At 47.7% G+C, this 24,445-nt stretch overlaps 1 protein-coding gene across 7 annotated transcripts in view; it reads right to left on the bottom strand.

Annotated features, from left to right (window-relative positions):
- Positions 1-24,445, bottom strand: part of TASOR2 (transcription activation suppressor family member 2) — a 1,665,218-nt gene that overhangs the window by 975,949 nt on the left and 664,824 nt on the right. For all 7 annotated transcript variants that reach the window (XM_069629643.1, XM_069629647.1, XM_069629648.1 and 4 more), the window contains exon 17: positions 22,507-22,948. In XM_069629643.1, coding sequence (XP_069485744.1) covers positions 22,507-22,948 — 442 coding nt within the window. The remainder of the gene's footprint in view (positions 1-22,506; positions 22,949-24,445) is intronic.

Below are 24,445 nucleotides of genomic sequence, written 5' to 3'. Positions count from 1 at the left end.
ACTACCTATTTTGTCTATCGGGGGTCCCCAAATCGGCATTCGGGCAGAGAAAAGAATCTGCAAGGTGTGTTTACCAGCGAGGGCATGGTGGAAATTAATAGGCAAGTGCTGACTGTATGTGGAGCAATGAGACATATACATCTTCGTCATCTGAGTCGGTACCTTCATAACCTTAAAAGGCATCGCCTTCTAGAGCAGGGCTCAATTTGAGGGTACACGCGGGTGGACAGAGTCCACCCACTTTTTTCAGAGGGTGGACTCAGTGCACCTAAGCTAAAATGATGAACAATAAACAACTAGAAGGTGAAATGTCCCATTTCGGGAACTGCATGTTCTGGGGGAAACATTTGTATTGGTTCTTGGAGTTTAAAACATGCACATCTTTTAACGTTTTAAAAACACTATTAGAAGAAAATATCCCCTCATGGTTTTGCGTGTGTGTTGATTTTATAAAAGGCAAATGCCATTTGTCCTGTGCAAATTGGGTGGTAATACAAAGTCAATTTAATGAAATGTGCATATTTCACCTTGATATGCTCATTTCTGGCAATGTTGCATCCCATTTTGCGTTTGTTGATGAGAGCCCCCACTTTTATTTTTAGGACTTGAACCATGCTCTAGAGACTTCTGGGCCTACTGCAGAAAATCCAAAAGTATGGCTAAAAAATGTGCCCTGGTCAGAGTGTGGAAATTGTTTGTAAAACAAACTAATAGAAGTGATAAATAAGCTTGTTGGTGTAATGGATAATGGGTAGTAATGAGTTGAGTGACAAAGCATTTTAGTGAAGTTGTGTTGAATTATTTAACAATGTTATCTTCTGATAATGTTTTAACTGTTGTTTTTATGGTTATGTAGTTATTGAAATTTATCATGTGAAAGGTTCATTGAACTGTATCACATTAAATGTAAATAAGTAACAAGTTACTTACCTGAACCTCTTGTTCTCCAGCATTGGCCTTTCATGGATTCCCATGATCATGAATATTCCCCATCGTCAGGCTGGGAAACCTCAGTAAAATTAAAGCAGTTTAGCTTTAAGCTAAAAACTGCTCGTCGCTTCTATAGCCTATCAGTGTCACTTTGGGTCATATTGCCACAGCCAATGACACTCATCCTAATGTCCACCCCTGGTGGCCATCTTCAGATTTGGTTGAACAGGTAAAATGCAGTATGAATCAAGAAAAGCCAGAAAGGGGAAAGAGGGAGGGTTTGCATGTGAACCCATGCAAGACCATTGCTGTAGAACAAGAGTTACAGGTAAGTAACGTGTTCCATCTCCAGCATGCAGTCTTTGCATGGATTCACATGCTCAAGAATACGATTACACAGCAGTACATATACACAACCATGGGAGGTGGCAATGTTCAACAGAAGCAATAACTTACCCTTGGAACAGACTCACCTCAAGCAAACAGGTTGCGTAACACTGCTTGGCCGACGCAAGCCTCCTCCCTGGAATCCCTGTTGACGCAGTAGAATCTTGTGAAGGTGTGGGTGGACCTCCACGTAGCAGCCCACCAGAGAGAAATCCAGTTGTCGCTGCAATGGCTCTGGTGTAATGGGCTCTCGGGCCGGCCTGGAAGAGGTTGGTTGGCCAGGTGATGACAGTGCATGATACAAGCAGAGAGCCACCTGGAAATGGAAGTCTTAGACCAGGCCTTCCCATGCCCCACCAACGTGGGCGGTCCAGCATCAAAATGTTAGGCAATTACACTTGGTTGTAGACCCTCCCGAGTGAGCACCTACCCAGAGAACAGGTTATTTGGCCATGTGTGTTATCGGTAGAGGGTCTCCCAGACCTTTGTGTGCATTTTTATGAACTTGAGGTTCCACCTTAAGTTACCCTGGGTAATCCAGATGTGCCCCCCTTGTTCACTTTGCTTAGAGAGGCACAGCATCATCTCACTAATGAGATCCGACCAGGCCAAAACAACTGTCTGGGGTTTCTGTTGGTAGTCTCAGAAGAATTGCCTAGCATTTTGGTGCTGGACTGACCAAGTGGGTGGAACCAGACTGATATGCCAATGGATATTTCACCTCTATGAAAACTACAGTGAACTAAAATGTGGTTGTAGAGGTATCCAGTCATTGCATCGACAAACCATCTAACACCAAACCATCTAATTTTTTCCATCAAAATACCATTCCATAGAGTGGCCATTTCGTTGAATGAAATTCGATGGATCCATCGAAATGTAATGTTAAGATTAGTGGTTAAGATTAGGGATTAGATTAGGGTTCGGGTTGGGGCTAGGGTTAGATTAAGGGTTACATTAGGGTTAGGATTGGGGCTAGGGTTAGATTAAGGGTTGGGCTAGGGTTGGGGGGTGGGTGTGGGGGTTGGGAGGATGGGAGGGGAACTCCTCCCACCCCCCAATATACAAAAAATACTAAAAACGATAGCAGCTGGCCAGTGCTGAAATTTCAGCACTAGACAGCTCCATGAAACGTTTTAACGTTCCAAAAAATGCATTGAAATGCTATCTTTTACATGTAAAAGTGCATTTCCATTGAAATCCGTCCATTTGTATTTTCGATGGACTGGTTTAGATGGAAAGGCACTTTTCCATGTTAAAGACTGTCGATGCTTTGGCATTAAATGCTTCGTTTTCGATGCTTTGGTGTGTCGACCCTTTGTTTTCGATGCAATCACTATAAACCGTTGTAGACCCTCCAGAGTGGGGGCCTACCCAAAGAACAGGCTATTTGGCTGTGTTCGTTCTCGGTAGAGGGGCTCCCAGAACTTGAGTGACTTTCAAAGTGAGTTCCCCATGGAAATGGGAGTCCTTGTCCCCTAAGGGGAAGTCACTCCCAATGAGGTCACACTTGCCCAGACCCCTAGGAAGGCACTTGTGAAGTGGGCTCAACTCCCAAGCCTCAGAGTGGGTGACTCCCCCTTGGGTAGATGGGACAAATACTCTCGATTTGTCACAGTCCCAATACAAGTTAGTTCGTGGAAGTTGAAAAGGAGTTGGCTTGAGACAAGTATTTTTTCCAAGTTCACTAAAAACAATAGGTAAGAATTAAAAAGACCCTCTGGCATTCCAACCATCTTAGGGAAGACCGATGGAAAGATACCAGGCCAGAACAGCACAACAGACTCTTGCTCAGTGAAGAGGCACGAGGAACATGTCTTGTCCGACGGCCTAGCACCACAAGTACGCTGCTTCCTTTGAGAGCGCTGGGGAGCGAGTGCCCCCCTGTTTCGAGGATGTAGATTATGGTGGTGTTGTCCGTGAAGATCCTCACCACCTTGCCCTTCAGAGATGGAAGGAATGACTGGAGGACCCAGAACACTGCCCCCAGCTCCAGGATGTTGATATGGAGATCCTTCTCCTCCGGCAGCCACAGGCCTCTGGCGTGCTGACATCTAGTGTGGGCTCCCCAGCCTTCCAGGGAAGTGTCCGTGGTGACCGTCTCCTGGTATGGAGGGTTTTGAAACCCTGTGCCCCGGACAATGTTGGAGTGGACGCCCCACCATCCTATCGCCCAACAGAACTAATCGCTGAGCGGGATCTTGTGGGTGGGTCCACTTCAATCCAAAAGGTAGAGCCTTGAACTAGTACTGCTGATCCTGCACTACGAAACGCAGAAAGGAACAAGTTACTTACCTGTAACTGTTCTCCAGCATGGGTCTGGCATGGATTCACATGCTCATGAATATTCCCAGTCAGGCTGGGAATCCTTGATAAAGAAAAAGTCAGTTAACAACCAATCACTGGTCTCTGGGTCATACTGCCCCCATCCAATCACTGCCCTCTACCTAAGCCCCTCCTCTGGCAACCATCTTCAGATTTGGTAGCATGTAAAGTGGCAGTAGGACCAAGAGAAGAGCCGCAGAGGCATAGGCGGGAGGGTTTGCATGTGAATCCATGCCAGACCCAGGGTGGAGAACAACAGTTACAGGTAAGTAACAGCATGGGGTCTGGCATGGATTCACATGCTCATGAATAAAGAATACATAGCAGTACACACATGCACAACCACGGGAGGTGGCAAGGCTCAACATTAGGCATCTCAACATTAACATCTCTTACCTCCTCACCAGGCTCACCTTCAAGCGAACAGGTTGCGCAGCACTGCTTGGCTGACTCTGGAATCCCTGTCGAAGCAGTAGAACTTTGTGAAGGTGTGCGTCAACCTCCACGTAGCAACCATGCAGCTGTCCAGCACGAGCACACCAGACAAGAATGCTGTAGTTTCAGCGATTGCTCTGGTCGAATGGGCTCTCGGACTGCCAGGCAACAGTCGGTTTACCAACCGGTGACAATGGGTGATGCAGCCAGAGAGCCACCCGGAAATGGAAGCCTTGGAGATGGCCTTCCCATGGTTCACAGGGCCAAAGTTCACAAAAAGTTGCAACATCTTCCGAAAACTCTTTGTGCGGTCCACATAGAACTTCAGCGCTCTAGCCACATCCAGCGAGTGCAAAGTCCTCTCAGCCGGCGACAAAGGAGTCGGGGAGTATACAGGTAACACCAAGGGCTCGTTTAGATGAAAGTCCGACGGCACCATGGGCATGAAGGATGGGTGCGTCCGTAGCACCACCCTCGTCTCGTGGAATGTCAAGTAAGGTGGTTTAAAAGAGGGCCTGGATCTCTCCCACTCGTCGTGTGGAGGTGATGGCCACAAGAAAAGCTGTTTTCCACAACAAATATTTCAGTGGTGCCGAATACATAGGCTAGAACGGTGGACCCATGAGCCTAGTAAGCACCACATTGAGATCCCACGCCGGGGCCTTCACCTGCGGGAACGAGCGGAATAGTCCTTTGACGAACACCTTGACCAAACGATGCAACCATAAGGATGATCGTAGAGGAGATCTGGTGTAGCGGGAGATAGCCTCCAGATGATCCTTGAAGGAAGCATGGGCCAGTCCTGCCTTGGCCAACAACAACAAATATAGAAGCACCTGCGGAGCAGTGACTCGTAGAGGGTCGATCTGAGTATGGCACCAAACAGCAAACCTCTTCCACTCGTGCCCGTAACATTTGAGAGTAGATGAAGCTCTGGCCTTGGCAAGCACCTCCTTACAATCCGCTCGGAGAACATAACCCCCAAACTCTAGTGCTGCAGGAGCCAGGCCTTCAGGTCCAGCGATCCTGGGTCGTGGTGCAGAATCACGCTTCCTTCCCTGGCGAGAAGATCTGCATTCGCCGGAAGCTTGACTGGCGGGAATGTTGACATGTCCAGAAGGTCTGGGTACCATATCTGTCTATGTCACGCCGGTGCAACGAGGATCATCCTGCACCGGACCGCCTGAGTTGATTAACTAGTCGAAGAAGCAACGGCAACGGAGGGAACACATACAGAAACAGGCCATCCCAGGGGCAAGATAATGCGTCGCCCATGCTCCGCGGCTAGGGAAACCTGCTGGCGAACCTCCGGCACTTGATTGTCGCCGTCGCAAACAGATCGATCGGGGGATTGCCCCATCTGCGGAACAGGTGAGCCACTTGGTCCTGCCGAAGTTCCCACTCGTGGCAAGAGCGCAGCTCCCTGCTGAGAGTCAGCAGTGGTGTTCAACACTCCTGCTAGATGAAACTGGACCAGGAACATCCTCTGGGCTATGGCCCAGTGCCAAAGGTCCTGTGCCTCTTTGGAGAGCGCCAGGGATCTGGTTCCCCCCTGCTTCCGGATGTAGAACATTGTGGTGGTATTGTCCGTGAAGACCCGTACCACTTTGCCCTTGAGGGACGGAAGGAAGGACTTGAGGGCCCAAAACACTGCCCGCAGCTCCAAAACGTTGATGTGCAATGACTTCTCCGGTAGCCAGAGGCCTCTTGCATGAAGACTTCCGGAATGCGCTCACCATCCTTCCAGGGAGGCGTCTGTCGTGATCGTCTCGATGAAGCGGGATCTGGGAATCCGCACCTGTGGACAGATGTGTGCACACTTCCCACCACCGTATCACTCGATGGAAACTCTCGTCGAGTGTGATCTTGTCCTCGAAGCTCCCCTCCACTTGTATCCAGCAGGCGTCCAGGAACTCCTGCAGGGGACACATCCACAGCCTACACAGCAAATGCATGCCGACATCATGCCAAATAGGGACTTGATGTATCTTAACCCATGCGACCTTCAGGTCCAACAGCCGTTGTACCTTGCCCAAGAAGGCCACAATCCTTTCCTCCCACAGATGCCAGGCATGACACTGTGTTGAGTCGGGCTCCCAGAAACAGTGCGTCCTGCAATGGAGTCGAGCAGGACTTCGCAAAGTTTATCGAGAACCCCAGGTCCGACAGGAGTTAGACGGTCTTCGTCGTGTGGTCGATGGCGATGTCCCTTGAGTTCGCCGTCCAGGTAGGGGTACACGTGGATCCCTCGTAGAGGTAGCTGCGCCACCACCGGAGCCAGGCACTTGGTGAACCCTCATGGTGCAGACTTCAACCCGAAGGACCTTGAACTGGTAATGTTGTCCTTTAACAACAAAGCGTAGGTACTTGCGGGGTCCCTTGTGTATGGGGATGTGAAAATAGGCATCTTCCAAGTCCAACAACAATAGAAAATCCCCCCCCCCCCCCCCCCCCCTTACAGCTGTCCTAGCACATGCTGAAGGGTCACCATCTGAAACTTTTGGGACTTGATGTACTTGTTCAGATGGCAGAGGTCCAGAATGGGCCTCCAACCGACGGTCTTCTTTCTTACGAGTGAGTAACTAGAGTACACTCCGGAGCCTCTGAGCGTCTTCGGGACGAACTCAATCGCCCCCTTTCATAACATGGCCCGTACCTCCAGCAGCAGCTGAGGGATGTGGTTTTCCCGACGGGCCACTCGTGGTATCCTTGGACACTTTCGTTGGAACTCCAGGGTGTGTCCGTGGGCGAGAACGTCCAGCACCCAACGCTCTGTGGAGATGGTCTTTCACACGCTGATGAAGTTAGCCAGCCGGCCTCCCACCGGGGTGCACGGGTGGGGGCCCAACTCCACAGCCGGTACAATCTTGTTTCGACGTCAAAGCGCCACCTTGGGGCCCTTGGCGACGACAATGTCCGTCTCCAGACTTGGCGCGGCCTCTGTAGGTCTCCTAGGCCGATGAGTTGGGGGGGGGGGGGGGGGCTGCCGGTAGGGTGAGAATCCTCCTCCAAATCCTTTAGGGGAACATTGGGATTTCCCTCCAGAAGTCCGAAAGGACGGCCGCCGCTGCTGAAACGTACCAAGGGCACAAGCCGTCTCCGTGTCCGCTTTGATGGCCTGGAGAGACTCGTCCACAGTCTTTCCAAACAAATTGTCCCGTCAAAGAGAATGTCCAGCACCTTCGCCTGAACATCCTGATGGAAATTTGTGGCCCTCAGCCAGCCTCGCCGACGAAGGCAAACACTGTTGCCCATCTGGCAGAATCCCGTATCAGCAATGTCCGTGGCCACTGTAATGGTGTGGTCCAAAGCCACCTCGCCTTCCTGTAGAATCTCCAACGCCTCAGTCCGCTTGTCGTCGGGACGGAAGTCCAGGAGGGGGGCCATCTTAAACCAAAGTTCCCGGTCTTAACGCGCCACAATGGCGAGGGTGTTAGCGGCCTTGATGGGTTGTTGCCGCCGCCGAGATCACTCTTCACCCCATGGCATCCAATTTCATCCCCTCATTGTTTGCGGGGGGAGGGTGGGAGGGGGGGGGGGGGGAGTCTGCCGACAAGGATGAGCCTGAAGAGGACTTCTTTGCCGCCGCCGAAACCAGAGTCTGGAGACAGCTGGGACCGTGAACACTTAGGCGCAGAGTCCGGCACTCTGTACTTCTCGTAGCGATCCCTCTTCGCTGGTGCCGAAGAAGGGTTCTTCATGAGGGACAAGCCCTCGTCCCAAATGTCATCCAATAACGGGATCGAAAGTAGAGTTTTCCTCTTCGCCTCCCGGCGCTGGTAAAGGAAACCCTCTTTCTTCTTCTCTTCTGGGACGAGCTGGAACAGCTCTGAGGCCCTGGATATCATGGCGTGGAACAAGCCAATCTCGTCAGGCGGTGAAGATCTGGCCGGCGGAGGCGGGAGATCCCCCAGGCCACCGTCGTCCATATCAGTGCCCGTCATCACCGTGTCCGGTTCCGTGTCATCCCTCTGTGGGGGGAGAGGTAGGCGAGGGGTGAAAGGGCGGAAGGGGATGAACTCTCGTCCTCTTGGGTGGTGATTCCTCCGATGGCCTCGGTGCCGTGGGTGGGGCCACCTGCGCAAAAGGCATCCTTGTTCGGATTTCCGAGCACAGGGTATGCAGAGCCACAAGAATGTCCACTGAGATATCCCCAGGTGGCTGCTGGGCTGGAGGCGACGGGGACCGGGGCGTTTGTGGCTTAGGCTGATCTGCTCTGTCGTCACCGCCCTGTTGTTCCTCATTGGTCTCCTTTTCGTCGCCGTCACCTTCATCATCACCCTTGTTGGGATCCCTCCCGTAGGGCCTGCTCTCGATGCATCTCCCCTCCTGGAGGACAGGAGGCTGGTGAGCTCTTCCTCTGAGGAAATGTCCATGCCGTGGAGGACTACCGTTCCCCCACCCCCTTTCTCTGCGACCACGGGAGGCGTTTTCAGTGAAATGATGGGCATCACCTTCTCCGGAGTCTTCTCGATGGGCTGGAAAGAGGACTCCCTCCTGGCAGGCAGGGATACCCTCAACCTTAGGGAGAATCCGCCCCAGCGCCTTCGCAAGGGACGCCGCCACTGCTTCGATGTAAGTATGGATCTTTGTCTGATGCACTTGGGCCTTCACGGTCTTGACCACGTCCGCAGCCTTCATCTTTGAAGAACCTGAGCGCTGGCTCGTGGTCGAAGGTGCTGGAGATGCTGAACTCGCTCTGGCCCCTGAGGAGCCCGTCGCAACGGCGCTCCCGGAGGCAGAGGACTCACAGTGCTTAGCCTTATCTTGGAAGTCCGCTCTGCTTTCTTCTTCTGGGCAGGGGAGGCATGCTGCCGGGACTCACCCAGAGCAGGGGCCTTGGCCTGCAGCCACTCGTGGAGGTGATTGCGTTGGCCAGCCCGTGTGCGCGGCACCATCTCCCGACAAGCCACGCAGTCGTCCTCCACATGCGCCTTGTCCGAATGCAGGCAATAGAGGCACAGGGAATGTCCATCGTCCGAAAAGACGTTCCGTAGGTTGCAGCTGGGGCAAACCTTGGAAAGGCACCAAGTCCTTCTCCTCTGCCATATCCATGCGGTGTAGGCCTCGAAGAAGCTTCTGGAATCCTGCAAGAAGAAATTCGATGAAAATCCGCCCTTGAGGGGTGCTGAAGAATCTATAAACGGGTCCCCGTTAATCGGAAGGTTAATCGGTGCAGCTTGAGGCTCGATTGACCGAAAAAATAGAGTAAAACTCTTAGACACATCGCAAAACGCAGTAAAAGCTTGAGAGCTATACCACGAGGACTGCCAACACTTGAACGTGCGGTAAAAATCTGAAGATGGCTGCCAGAAGAGAGGCTTAGGTAGAGGGAAGTCATTGGCTGGGGGCTGTATATCCCAGAGACCAGTGATTGGCTGTTAGGAGAAAGACAGTTCAGAAGGGAAACAAACTAATTTCTTCTTTACCGAGGATTCCCAGCCGGACGACGGGAAATATTAATGAGCATGTGAACCCATGCCAGACCCCAAGCTGGAGAACCTCCGATTGTTTTTGTGGATGGGGTTGTGGAAATAGGCATCCTCCAGGTCCAGTGACAAAGAAGCCTCCTTCCTCCAGTTGGCCGAGCATGTGTTGCAACGTGACCATCCTGAACCTTTAGGACTTTAAGTATTTGTTGAGACGTCGCAGATCTAGGATGGGCCTCCAGCCCCCCGTCTTTCTGACCAGAAAGTATCTGGAATAGATACCAGAGACCCGGAGCCACTGGGGAACTAGCTCTATCGCGCCTTTTCACAGCATGGCCCCTACCTCTCCCAGGAGCTGAGAGATGTGCGGCTCCTGATGGGTAATCAGAAGGATCTCCGGACACCTGTGAAGAAACTCCAGATTGTGCCCCTGGGAGAGAGCGTCCAGCACTGATCTGTCTGTGGCGATGATCTTCCACTCGCTGATTCGTCGCCACCTTGCACTGGGGTGCACCCTTGGCACCCCCGCACCCTCTGCCGACATACCGGCCGGTTCCAGCATGCTTCAGAGCCGGCATCCTGCCGTACGGGCAACATCACTGTCCTCCACTACCATAGGCCTGGGAACGGCCTCTGTAGGCTTCCTGAGACATGGATCTGGAAGGCTGAAGGTACGAAGAGGAAAAACCTTTGGCAGACCTGTTCGACTTTCCCCTGGAGGAGCGAAAAGAAGAGCGATGCTGCTGGAGAGTGCCCAGGGAACAGGCTGTCTCTGTATCCGACTTGATGGCCAGGTGGGACTCGTCAACGGCCTACCAAACAAGTTCTCTCAGTCGAAGGGCATGTTCAACACCTCTGCCTAGACCTCGTGCTGGAAATGTGTGGCTCCAGCCTCGTCGGCGAAGGCAGACACGGTTCACCATCTATCAGAACCCTGTGTCGTCGTCGTCCAATGCCACAGTGATGGCGGGATCAGACGCTACTTCCCCTTCCAGCAAGAGAGCGATTGCCTCCATCCTCTTATCGTCAGGGAAGAACTCAAGAATAGGTACCAGTTTGTACCACAGCTCCCTGTCGTACCTGGCTAGTATTGCCAGTGTGTTGGCCGCCTTGATAATGGACAAAGCGGTGTAAATCACCTTCCTTCCTATGGCGTCCATCCTCTTCCCCTTGCTGTCCGGAGGGACCGAAGATGAAGAGGACGGGTTAGCTGACCGTTTCCTTGCGGCCGCCGATACCACATTATACAGCGATGGTTGCGACCTCAGGCACTTGGGTGCCGAGTCCGGCGCCTGATACTTCTTCTCCAGCCTATCCCGTTTGGCTGGAGCCGTGCAAGGGTTCTTCGTTAGGGCCAGTTCCTCTTCCCACACGTAATCCAGAAGGGGCACCGCCATGATAGTCTTCCTCTTGGCCTTGCGCCTCTGGTACAAGAAACCCTCCTTCCTGGTTTCCTCAGGCACCAGCTGGAAAAGCTTGAAGGCTCTGGAGATCATGGAGTGGAACGACCCCACCTCGTCCGGAGGGGACACCCTAGGTGGAGCATCCAAATGCGGAGACTCGCCGTCCACTGCAACGATATCTTTGTCATTGTCCGTAGTCGTGGCCGTATGCATCCCTGTACCTGTGTCGACTGGGGGAGAAGAGTCCTGACATGGATGTGGAGGCTGAAATGGGGTTGTGGGATGACACCTCCTCTTCTTCGTTGGGGGGCCAAACGGGGAACTGGACGACCACCAGAACCGGGCCCAGAGGCACCCTCCTCTGGATCTCTGACATCAAAGTGTGTAGGGTCGATGGAATCTCCAGAGACACGTCATTAGGCTGAGCAGGCTGGATCGGAAAACTGGGCCCTGCGCCGTTGTCCTCTTCCAAGTCCTTGTGGACCGTGTGCAAGGACTCCTGGTCCTCGTCGACGAGACCTCTATGGCTTGGTCCACGGCATGGGAGGGCTGTTTCGGGGCCTCATCGCGCCCCCAATTCCCTTGATCCAACACTGCAGGGCTTGAACCAGGGCCTGAGCCGGTTTCCTCCCTTCTAGCGTGCCACCAGACTTTGCCAAAGTCACTGCAGCGGTGTCATGCCTTGGGGGCATGTATACCTTCTGTGCTGCTGGCGCTATCTTCACAGGGTCAGCCCCCTTAACAGTCGTGATAGCATCCGTCGCCAATTTCATCATCAACAAAGGCTTAGCCTTTGCCAATTGTACCTGCTTAGCATGTTCAGCCTTCTTTTCCTCCGTTTGTGGCTTCTTGAACTTCTCCTGCTGTTTAGCAGGGTTAGATTTCCTTTTCGAGGAGGAGCTTGATTGCCGGCTGGCAATGGAGGCGGCGGGTGACGCGCCCTATCCACCTGGGGACCCGCTTCCGCAGTGAATCCGGTGGACTTGGACTTGCGGTTCTTGGCCCTTATGGTCTGGATGCATGCAGTAGAGACACTGCAGGTGCTTGTCTTCTACAAACACATTCTGTAGCCCGCATTTGGTGCAGGGCTTGAAGAGGGACCGTCCCTCCTTTTCCTCTGTCATGGTCAGAGGGTGTGAAGTAGGCCCGATGGGCTTCTAGAATCTTCGATGATCTTTGCCCTTGAGGGGCGCTGAAATTCACTGACAACGGATCCCCGCTGTCGGCAGATCGAGAATAGAGCACACGGCTCTTTTGGAACAAAAATAGATCCTTTTTCTGTTGAAAACACGAAAAAACGTAGAAGTAGCTTGCAGAGAAAACTTGGACTCCCAACACTGAAGATGGCTGTCAGAGGAGGTGCTTAGGGAGAGGACTATCTTTGGATGGGGGCAGTATGACCCAGAGGACAGGGATTTGTTTAAAGGTGAAATACAGTTTTTAAGTGAAAGTGAAACTGTTTTTCTTTTACACAGGATTCCCAGCCTGAAAACAGGAAATGTTCATTAGCATGTGAATCCATGCCAGACCCCATGCTGAAGAACCATATGTATTATTGTATCACAAATGCAGATATAAGGTCTGTTGTGGGTCAGAAGAAGGAGTAGGACACATTTTGGATATATTAACTTTCTGGTAAAGAAAAGGCCTATATAACCATATTGCTATGGGGTTTTACCTGCCTGACTACTCAAAGTACTCGTTTGACATCAGGAAGTACAAAATATATGTCCTCAGTCCAAATTTAACTATTTGACCCTACCACTAATATGAATAACCAAGGAAGGGCAAAAGAAAGTCTCATCTCAGTCATTTCCCTTTATCGTGTTTCCTTGTATACTTAATGTACAAATGTCCGAGTAGAAATAGGTTTCTTCTACTCTTCTCTGGTTTCCTTATATAGTCAACTGTACAACTGCCTCTAGTTAGAAATATGTTCCTTATGTGGCTCTTCCCTTAGTCTCTCTTGTGTTCCTTTCAGGAGCTCTTGTAGCTCCTCTTAACTGTTCATGGTTCGTATATTTTTTTTTTTTTTTTAACTTGTGGTTAATTGTATTACAATTTTTACAAGATTTTTTCCTTCACTCGATTCAACATGTTTCCTTTAACTGTTTGGTTTGTTTGTGCTTTCTGCTTCCTTCTATAATATTCATTTTCTTCTTAAAAGAGGAGAACAATTTCCTATTTGTTCTCAGATGTCTTTTCTTCCAGCTTCAAGCTGTCCAAAAATTTTGCAGTCGCTATAGTCAAGGTAGTTGAATCCCCGCTCATCAACCTATTCCACCAATCCTCTTCGCTGACAGTCTGATACTTTAATCCGTGTGGGTGGAGGTAGGTTTGTCTAAGTTTGTTCGTTCCTGGGCAGTGAAGAAGTAGATGTCGTAGTGTTTCAGTATCCAACCTTTTACAATAGCGGCAGTTGTTATTCTCCGATTGTTTCCTGAGAAAGAGAATCTCATTTGTCTTCAGAATGTTCAGACGTGCTCTCAAGAAGATTGTTTGCAGTCTTTTATCTGGGAACTTTTTTTATTCTCCGATTGTTTCCTGAGAAAGAGAATCTCATTTGTCTTCAGAATGTTCAGACGTGCTCTCAAGAAGATTGTTCGCAGTCTTTTATCTGGGAACTTTTTTAGATAGTTTCTTACTTCGTTCAGCTTTTGAGTGTTGGTTGTATGATGGGTCGGGATTATGTGTTCTTCCGCTTTTTCTAACGTATTGATCCAGTCTTGTAACTTTAATTTCTTCTTTATTTTCCCTGGAATACGTTCGATTTCCCATTCAGAACAACCAATTTGTGCTGCTTGTTCCAAAAGGCTGTTATACCAAGTTGTTAACATAGTGTTTTTGCCGCTCTTCATTTCTTTGAAAATGATGTCCAAAATTTTTGGTCTGGGGAGCCTTAAGATTTTTCCCAGAAACAGCAGACTGTTTCTCTCCACCACTGATTTCAATGATTGCAAACTTAGTTCGCATGGGATGTTTGCTACAGGGGTGGAGTTTGGCAAATGGAGCACCCTCCGCCAAAATATGCCTTCCAGTTTTGCCCACAGCGTCTTCGGGAGATATGGCATTGCCTCTGCTCCATAGGTCAGAGCCGGGGTGGCTTTTGCTTTAAAGAATATTATCGGTAGAGTTGAAAATTTACCGAATTTTCGTTCCAGGGATAGTGCTTGGGCTGCTAATGTTTTTACCTTAGAAAACAGATGTTCTTGCATCGTTATTTCAATTCTGCTGCAAGATACTTTCACCCCCAGGTATGTAAAACTCTTTACTGTATCCAGTTTTTCTGAGTTTGCAAACCATTGAGGGCGATTACTTGGTCTAGATGCTTTTCCCAAGATCATTATTTTGGTCTTTGAAGTGTTTAATTCCAGGTCGTTTTTCTTTAAGTAGCGGGTAAGACTACCCAGTTGTCTCTGGAGCCTGATGGGCGTTTGGTCCAGATAAAGGATGTTGTCCGCGTAAAGCAGGTGAGTCACTTTCGACTCACCTATTTGGGGAGGAAAGGAACGGGTGTCATTTTCTGCATCCATTATGTCCGCCATGTATGCCTTGTACAGCGCCGGCGCCAGGGGACAACCTTGCTTGACTCCTCTGGCCGTCTGTATGGTTGTTGACAACGAGCCGGCTGCATTGGCCGGACTCTGATTGAAGTGTCGCTGTGCAAGGCCTTCATGGGTTCGAGGATAAATAGTGGGCAGTTTTGTTTTTCCAGTTTCTTCCATAATTTGCCTCTATTTACACGGTTGAAAGCTTGGACCAGATCAATCGTGGCGATGAAAGTTGTAGGTTGATCCTCAAAGACTTTGGATTTCAAGATGCTAATCAGCATAATATTGACAGAGGTGCCTAAGTTCTTTTCGAACCCTGATTGTAATGGGTCCGCTGATTTTGCCTCCTTTTGCCATGTCTGAAGTTCGTCCAACACCAAGGAGCCGAAAAGTTTCCCGAGCACATCCAGAAGTGCAATCGGCCTATAATTTTTCGGGTCGTTCCTCAAGCCCTTCTTGTAAATAGGAACGATATTAGCTGTTTTCCACGTGTCGGGAATGGTTCTTGTAATCCTGCATCTTCGGAAAGTTTCCGTTATTAACGGTGCCCAGGCTTTTGCATCCTGTTTGAGGTGATTGTTAGAAATTCCATCTGGGCCAGGTGCACAAGAGTTGTTTAACTTCCTGATCTTTTTCAAAATAACCTGCTCGGAGCATGTTATCCATTGCAATGTATCCCATTTTGCCACTTTAGTTTCTATTGGCGTTGGTTCTTTGAATAGTTCGGTAAAGTATTCAACCCATTTCTCTTCTGAGACACTGTTGGTAATGGTCTTGTCTGCGACTGCCAATTTGTTTTTTATTAGCTTCCAAAAGTCTTGCGAGTTCTTTTTACACACTGCTCTCAACATGGACTCTGCGTCTGCTTGATACAGTTCCCATCGAATTGATTGGAGCCATGCTTTGTAACCTTTTTTTTGTATAGTTGCCAACTTAAGATTTGTTTGTGTTGGGTTTAGTTTAGCCTGTCGTGTTACTTTTCGTAAGTAGGATTTCTTTATCCTCAGTTCTTCATTATATTTATGCAGGTGAGTTTTTTCAGGTCTTCTCTTGTGCATTGGGCACAAGTAGGGAATGAGGAGTGGACAGTAGTCCAGTTTTTCAGTGAGAATTTTCGCACTGGATTGTCTATTGTAAATTGCTGTAATGTCAATTAAGGCATCTGATATCATTTTCAACCGATTCCCTTGTGAATTTGTTTCGAGCTTGTATGGCATTACCAGCAGTGGATGTGTTGTTACTGACCATGTCGCAGTTAATAGATTGTGATCACTTCAGGTGGTTTTCACTACATTATTGAATGTAGCTCTTTAGAGGCAAAGATGTAATCGATAGTACTTTCCTTTCCTTCACTTTCCCATGTTGGAATCTTGGGACTAGCAGTTTCTAGGGAGTTCAAGTTATACAGGTCCTGGGATTTCATCAACTCAGACCATGCAAGTCCTCGTGCTATTGATTGTAAATTGGCGGTGTTTCGCAGTGTCTTTGTAGCTTTAGAAACAGGACAAGTAGCGTTCAGGTCGCCGCAGATCAAGATGTGATCCACATCATAAGTTTCAGCGACGTCTGTTAATATTTTTTCCACGGTGTTCAGAAAGTCATTTGTTTTGGGTTCCAATAGATGTTCAATAAGAGGATAAAGGTCGTGACTTGGCTTTTCCTGGGATGTTTCGTCTTTTGCCCATTTCAACAGTATTGCCTGGATTGCCAAGGACGATCTCAGGTTGTGGGCTATTCGCAAGGTCCCCCCTGACCTGACAGCTGTTAGAAGGCCTGATATAGGTCGGCATCTGTCCCCTTTTAGAGCAGGAGAGAGTAAGACTTCTTAGCCATCCAAGCTAGGCGGGTAGAGCAGCCAGGACTCTTGCAAGGTTATAAGGTCAAATCGGCCAAGATTTATCTCCCCAGGTTGAGTCAGATGGGTGTGGCCTCTGGTGTTCCATGAGCCAATAATGATCTTTTGCTCCTGCTTCTGTGCACCATGCATTTGCTTTGATGAGACCCTTCCACTACTCGCCGGGGTACGGTTTGATTGCTATTTCTTGACATAGCGTGTCAGTACCGATGGAATCCATGCCCATTTTTTGGGATCTTTTTCAACCTTATCTGCGTGATTCTGGGTCAGAGGCTTTTCTCGTACACTGCGTGTTTCTTTTTCCCTTGCGACCAGTCGGGGGAGTGGGCCCCTTGGTTTTCTGTTTGATGTACTTCCTGAGGCCTCCTCGTTTGTTCTCCACCGCCCTTTGATGGTGGAGCTTTCGCTGGTCTTTGCTCTTTTTTTATCTCTTCTGATGTATGACGAGTTTGGATTTATGGTTTCTCGAACTATGCTTCTTTCATGTACGTTTTTCCGCTCATTCTTCTCTGGTGTGTGGTTACATTTTCTCTTCGTTCTAAGAGTGTCTTTCACATTTGGAGTTCTCTGTGCCGGTTTCCATCTTTCTTTTTCGTTGGTCTCATAATTACGTTCTGGTTTTGTTACATGTGAACGGGCTCTCCTGTGACCTCTTTCTTCTGATGTAGTTTCTCTTAGGAGATACCCTCTTTTTGACAGTTCTCCTGCCGCCAAGAGCAAGAGTTTTTTTACTGTCTGAGACGTGATATGCAGAAAGATACTGTCTGTCCTATCTTTATTTGCGAATTTCACTATGTTTATGTCCACACTTCTGATTTGGTCTCCTTTATGAATTTTTTCCAAGAGCTTCATAGTTGCTCTTCTGTTTAGGACAATTTTTTCTCCCGTTCTGTCACGTCGTTCTAGTTTCAGCGTGCGTGACGAGTGACTCTTGTGAGAGAAGACAGCAGATGTTCGCGTAGGATTTTGCTGTGAAGGCGAGACAAAGAGTCTTCGATTTGATCTGGTTGTCCTGTCCAAGGATTTATCTCTTTGTCTGGTTTCTTCAGTCCTGTGACTAGTTTTTCTGTATGTTCGAGTATTCGAGTTTGTTTGTTTTTCACTTTGATAAGTCGAGTACTTGCGTCTACAGTGAGAATCACTGTTTGGTGTCTCTTCGAGCCTTGCAGCATCGAGTTTTTCCTTTTTTCTATTTAAACGAGAATCATCGTTTCCTCCAGGCTTCAGTTCGGTTTTGTTGATCTTTGTATTAGCCAAGCGGAACAGCGTTTTCCTCTATGGAGTAATCCGATTTCTTCTATCGCTTGTGTCTTCTGCTTTGTCTTTCTTTTTTATTGATGTTGATATTTGAGTCTGATGTTGTGTATCCTTTGGATCTTGCTTCGGAGATTTGTCGTCCAAAAAAGACACCTTTCTTTTTTTTATGGACGGTCGAGGTATTTCTGACTCCGATGTTTCAATGGAGTAGACACTTAAATTGGATAGGTCAAGTGAGTTATCTTCAATGACTTGACTCGACTCTCCTAATTTGATGTTCTGTTGGGAGTCGTTTTTCGTGGACTTTGATTTTTGATCAATCACTGTTATCCATTTAGTCATGAGTTTGTTTGTGTTGCTTTCGGTTGACGTTTTCTTCTGTATGTGGAGTGCTTTTATGTTTTGTTTTTCTTTCACTAATGATTGACTTTTTATAGTCTTTTCTCTCGGCAGTTGTTGGACACGTTCTATGTTCTGCGAATTGAATTGAACTTCATCAGTTTGATCTTTAGGAATCTTTTCCATGTTGCAAGGCTTTACGTGTGAGCTCATGTCTCTTTTAGTGATGCGTGGTTGTCGTGAATACTCCTCGAGTGTTTCTTTGTTAGAGGTATGTGTCCGCCTCTCGCCAATTTTATCACTGGTCGTTGAGTATGCATCTTCAATTTTTTTTTCCTTATTTTCAATCCAGTCAGTTTGGGAACTGACATTCACTGATTTGTTTTTGAACTGAAATACCTCGGGATTATCAGTCATGGAGCCTTGGTCGTTTGTGCTTGCCTTCCATGCTTCTAGGGCCATTATATAGCCTTCAAGATGGATTAGCTTTGAGTTGCATGCCGATAGTAGTGAGGTGTGGTCCCTCAACGTGTCCTTAATGGTTTCGTATAATTTCCCAAATGGTGCGAGCGCAATGGTCACGGCTGACATAATAGGTAATATGTCAATGCTTTTGGTGGGTGAGTTTTTCTCCTTTTTTTTGCGTTTCATTTTCCATCTTTGCTTTATGTGGAGTAGAGAGTAGCAGTCGTAAGGCGTCCACTGAGACATCGTCCTTTCCTTGTTGAGGGGCAGGTTTCCTACCTGAAATTGTGTCTCTGAGTTTTAACATGTTTTTATAATTTAGTATTGCCTCCGCCAATTTGATTTCTTCCTGTTTTCTCTGGTGGTTTGGTTGAGTCATTGTTAAATTAGTTTCCCTTTCTTTCTCCTTCACCATATTAGCTTCATTGGATAGTTCAACTTTGTCCGTTTCATCTAACGATCCTGGTATCAAAGGCGGTAGTTTTTGGCTCATGGTAAATTCTGACATTTTTGCTACTTCATGATTTCTTTCTTCAGTCAAATCTAACTGTGGTACAGATTCTTGTTTCTTTTCTTCCCCATCTGTGGGGACAGCTGGTTGTCCTGGGACATTTTTTTGTCCTTCATCATTGTTTTCCGACTTTTGCTCCGTAATTCTTGAATCTGTGTTAATATTGATTGATTCAGTTTTTTGTTGAGATGTGGATGGGTTGTAGTGCCAGCGTATTTGGGGTAATGAGCTGGCATTTTCCATTCGCTGTACTAAAACTGGTTGTTTAAGTACGTTTCTTCGGGGAGATGGGGGGGATCCCCTCCAAGATTTCCAGGTCAGACAGTTCAAACCGGTTCACCGGTGGGATCTTTCCCAATTTTTCAAAGAACCTTCTGATCGGGTTATTTTTCGGGGTTATTATTTTACCTGTTCTTTTCATCTGTGTCTTTGATGGTAATCTATTGTTGGGTGTTGATGAGCCAGTTGGCTTAGATTTTTTTTCCCCTTGACTTTTTGTGTTTTGATTAAATGAGGTTTCGTTTGATTTGAAATCTGGAGTGTTTAACTTTTCATCACCATCTTTTCGAAAGTTGAATGAGTGATCCAAAGCTGTTTTGGACTGAGATCTGTCTTGTGCTTCTGTCGTTGAGTAAGTGTATATCTTGCCCCAGTTGTGTTCTCTCAGGATGTTCAAATCATCTGTTACATCTGCATCAGGGTCCTCCAGGTATGATAAAGTTCTGTTGGAGCAATTATGGTTCCTGTTGTCCGTTAGATCCAAGTCAGGACTCGGTAAAGCGGCTCTTATGATCACTGGGTGAGTCTCACTTTCAATCCTTGGTTTTTTGCAGGGTGCGCTTTTTTCCCCACCAGTGTATTTTTTCTCAAAAGTTTTATCCAAAAATTCCTTCAATCCTTTCTCAGTGGTTAGGTTGTTGCCATTGACTTCATCTGAATTCACTGCTCCATGTAGCGGTTCCGTTCTGCCACCAGAGGGCAGGTCACGGCAGCACTCGGTCTCAGGCTCTCCACCCTCCGCTTCCTGAAGCGCCGGACTCGATCCCGGGCACGCTTTGATGAGGCCCGCCCCTGGCCCCCTCTCCTCCACATCCGGGTCCTCTGAAAAGGGACCCCCAACGACCCCGATGGCATCCCACTCGTGGGGCGGCGGGGTTAGTTCAATCGCCGCCGGGATCCCGCTTCTGCCCCCACAGCCCAGCCAAGAAGCCGGCGGCAAGGCTCCTCCCCCGGAGAGAGGACACCCTCCGGCCGTCCGACTCGCTCCGGTGCCTGCGGGCCCAACGTCCGACGACGCGGCCTCCCTCCGAGGTAGGTCATGTTGATGCCGGTGGGGAGATCTAAGGGGAGGAATCGGGGGTGAGCGTGTAGGCATTCCTACTTGCTGCATGTCCGTCGTTTTATTTTTGATTTCTTGTTTGGTACGTGCGTGTGGTTCAATTGACAATTTCAGTTTTAGAAGGCCACTTCTTAGCACTCGGCCAGTTTCTTCGTAATTAGTGGGCCCTAGCGCGGGCTCTTCTATCAGGGGGGGGGAGGTTCCTCCAGAAGCACGCAGTTTGGAATCGGTGACAAGTGACCGTATAATATTCAAGAGAATTCTTAATTTCTTGTACTTAGGCAAATTTTACAGGGAGCGGTCCGGGGAGCAATCAGCCAACACGCCAGCAGCCGGACTGCCAGACTGCACCTCCACGCAGCTCTCCACGGCCGCTCTGCGGCCGGAATGGGTTTTTAAACCCTGTGCCTTAATGAAAGGCAAAAACAGACTTCAGGTAGCAGAAAAAAGGTTCAGGGTTCACTGAAAGACTGCACCTCCTCGCAGCTCTCCGCGGCCCCTCTGCGGCCGGAATGGGTTTTTAAACCCTGTGCCTTAATGAAAGGCAAAAACAGACTTCAGGTAGCAGAAAAAAGGTTCAGGGTTCACTGCCAGACTGCACCTCCTCGCAGCTCTCCGCTGGTTCGTATATTCTCTGTACTGGTTTGTTTAAAACGTTTCTTCTTGGTATATTCTCTCACACTTGCCTTTACGTTTATGCCTCTCACTTTCTTGAGATTTAACCTCTCTCAGGTTTGGTATCTTTTTGCGTGTATTCCTTGTTTGCTTCCTGTGTTCTTCCTATTGGGTTACATTTCCCTTTATTATGTTCACTAGACAGTCTTAATTCACAATACATGGGACATTGTATCAGCAGTGTTCACCCCACTCTAACTTCGAGTTCTGGTGGTCTTCTCCCTCTTTCGCAGGGTTCTCTTTTCCACCTCCCCTGTTTCCCAAACACCCTTTTTCATCATTACGTTCTTTACGATTTCTTTGCATCTTCAGTTATGCTGGTTTAATGTGGGGAGGGTCGCCTTCCTGGCTTTCACATGTTCCACTTCTTACATCTGCTTGCCTCGGCAGCCTACCGCTCTTCCTGTTAACCCCATTACATCTGTTTCTCCACGCCCAGCGTGATCTTGCGGGGATCGGCACTTGGGTAATCGGTTTGGTTTTCTGGCTTCTCGGTTTTTGCTCGCATCTCGTTCTCGCCATCTCAGCAAAGGGTTGCGTTCCACGGATGCTGGTGGCTGGGAGCTGTCAGTGCTCGCTGCAGTAATGTCTCTGTGTTCTTCACTGGGTGCCTGGACCACCACGGTAAGACTGTGGTCATGCCACCACTTTGGACAGGCTTTCCTTCCCTGGCTCTCCAACAGTTTCCCAGTTGTCTTCAACGGTTCTCTTGCATCTCAGGCTGACTTTCTGCAGCTTTCCAATTGCCGCTGTCCCTGCGGCTTCCTCCAGTTCCATCTCTCCAAGTTATGCTTGCGTCATGGGGCTTTTCCTGCGCACCGTACTCTCTCGCCTCTTATGATCCACTTGTCTCAGTTAAATACAAGTCTTTTCATAAAGAGATACTCTCTTTGTCTTGTTTTGATCAAACATTGCCTGAGGCAACATAAAAGGATGAGACAGAATTCTTCAAGAAAGGCAGTCCCATGTATAACGGATGGCACAGGGAGTCCTTGTCCCTTAAGGGGGAGCCACTGCCAGTGAGGTCCCACTTTCCCAGACTTCTCTAGGGAGGATCTTGCGGAGTGGGTTCACTTACCTAACCTCAGAGGGGGGGGGGGGGTCGGCTCCCCATTGGGGATAAGGGCCGAATACTCCCAATTCGTCACAGGACTCTTAGTTATCTTATGTTGTAGGCACACAGATAAATGCCAACTGTTTATAAAGGTAATAAACAATGAAACGTTATGAGATGTTGTGGTATTCTTGATCGAGCGGTTGTATATTTAATGCAAATGCTAATAGAAAGATCTGAAAGAACACCAAAATGCTGAAACAAAAAAATTATTTCACTCTTGGTAAAAAGTGTTGCAGAATCACGCACATAGGCTATGACCATTAAAGAAAACCCCTATGCTTGAGAAGATACTACAAGACTTTTCTAACGGGTTACTAAAGGGAAGCAAAAAATATGAATGAAAATGCAAAATCCCACATAAAAAGGTATAAAATGAAAGAATTACCCAAATATATGAAGCTCTGACAAATCTGGCACTTTGGTATGCGCAAACTTTAGTATTGTGACCGATCAGTTTTCATTATTACATACATTTACAACATTCTTACCATATAATTACATGAGCTATCAAAGTATCCACTTGAAGACACTGGCTGTTGCCCTTCATCAAGTACGGAATGGCGCACATTGTGTGACTGGGCTCCAAAGATGGTTGTGGATGAGGGCTCTTTACTCGAAACATGTCTGCTAGAAAGTGGAAAAGCTGGAGACTTGTTGATGTACGTAGGGTCCTGTGCAACTTCCTCAACTTCGGAGGGTGAATCGGCCAAACCCACTTTTACTTTTTCACTGTCACTGCAGTCTTCAAATAGTTCAAAGGAATCAAGAGTGCTGTTTATGGAGACGTATTTAGCTGGGTTGTTGTGTTCTACAACCTTCCGAGAGGCACTATTCAGGAGTTTACTCGGCTTAGAATAAAACAGAGCTATCCACATATGAAGGATGAGTTTCACGTCTTCAACATGGTTAGGAATATCAGAATCCCAAGGTCTAAAAATTAAGAGATCCAAATTAATATACATATATGCATGACAGAGATGAAAAGGACTGTGCAGTGCAATACTGTACAAAGCTGAATTTCACACGAGTAGAATGTTAACTATTTATGTAGCACCTAAATCCCAAAAGCAAACTAGAGCTTAATATTTATTAGCACAATAACATTACAAATAACATTGATGGTTACTACTTACACAACAAAAAACACGAAATGAATTTGCACCCTCTACTGAATTAATAGTTATAATTATTAACCACTGCAATGGTACTTATTTTATCAACCTACAAAGGATAAAAAGGCCCAGCTGGCACTGCAACCATTTGCTTGGACAATCGCAATCACCGTTTTCTTCATCATAAAAAAGACATCCTTCTACTGACAAAAGTTAATCATTAGATATAGTTCAGCCTTACTTCCTGGAGATGAAACTAAGGAAAATATATAGAGTGAAAATGGTTACTAAGATTTACATAACACATGATCTCTCAAATGTCAACAGTTAAATCAACGTAGCATCAGAAATGACTTTACACCCAGTTGAATATTAACTATCTTCAAACTGATGTACATTGTACAGGGGACTCCATATGCAAGATATAACAAGGGGATAATACGCCAGCTGAAGTGAGTTGTGTGTGTAAAATGTGGGCTACACACTTGACTTATATCTGGATAGACTTCTCCTTTCTTAGATTATAAATGTTAAATGCTGATTGTCCTAATTAATGCTCCTTGTTGTAAATGTACCCCTTTCCCTGACACATTCCCTGACGCCATCTGGTGGCGAGCTTGCACCCTGCAAATCCTCCCAACAGAATAGGTCTAATATAAATCTTGCTTTCAAGTTCTGCTGTACCTTGTGAATAGCTGAAAATAGACAAAAAAGCATACTCTTTGCTATTGGCTTCCAGTGGCACTTTTGGATAGTGTGATGAATCTGGTGTAGTCATCACTGATTCCCCTCCAATTACCTCCTCTCATGTGGCCAGTGACGACAGCCGCTACCTGATTCCCAACAATGTGGGTGGCTATATGAGGGAGGATCACATGGGAGGAGACAATGAACGAGGGGAGGTGGTGACTCCATTGGGCGAGACACTCCATTGCCACCTTTTCTCTGACAAGACCCTCTAATACCAAAGTCTTTAATGGCTTTTCGTAACTTAACAGTTCCCTCATATGTTAAAGGTCAGAAAACCTTTTTCTCTGAATCCTTCTAATCAAACCCCTATATATGACTCAGCCATTCTCAATTCACATATATCATAACTTTTGGTTCTGATATGGCTTTTTGTGAAAATTTTGAACAACCTCCAAAAAGCTCAATTGCAGTTATGGACTTCAATTCCTATAAAACTACAAGTACTGAGACGAGGAGGAAGGAGTCTCTGCAGATAAGGAGAGGCCTGAAGCCTAATGGCAGGCTAGTTGTTCAATCGAGCCTATCGTGCGCGGGATATAAAAAAAAAATGTCAGATGCTATGAGA

This window comes from Ambystoma mexicanum, chromosome 12 (genome assembly GCF_040938575.1).
Source record: "Ambystoma mexicanum isolate Mex_15411 chromosome 12, UKY_AmexF1_1, whole genome shotgun sequence".
NCBI classification, from domain to species: domain Eukaryota; kingdom Metazoa; phylum Chordata; class Amphibia; order Caudata; family Ambystomatidae; genus Ambystoma; species Ambystoma mexicanum.
This window is presented reverse-complemented; position numbering and strand designations above follow the sequence as displayed.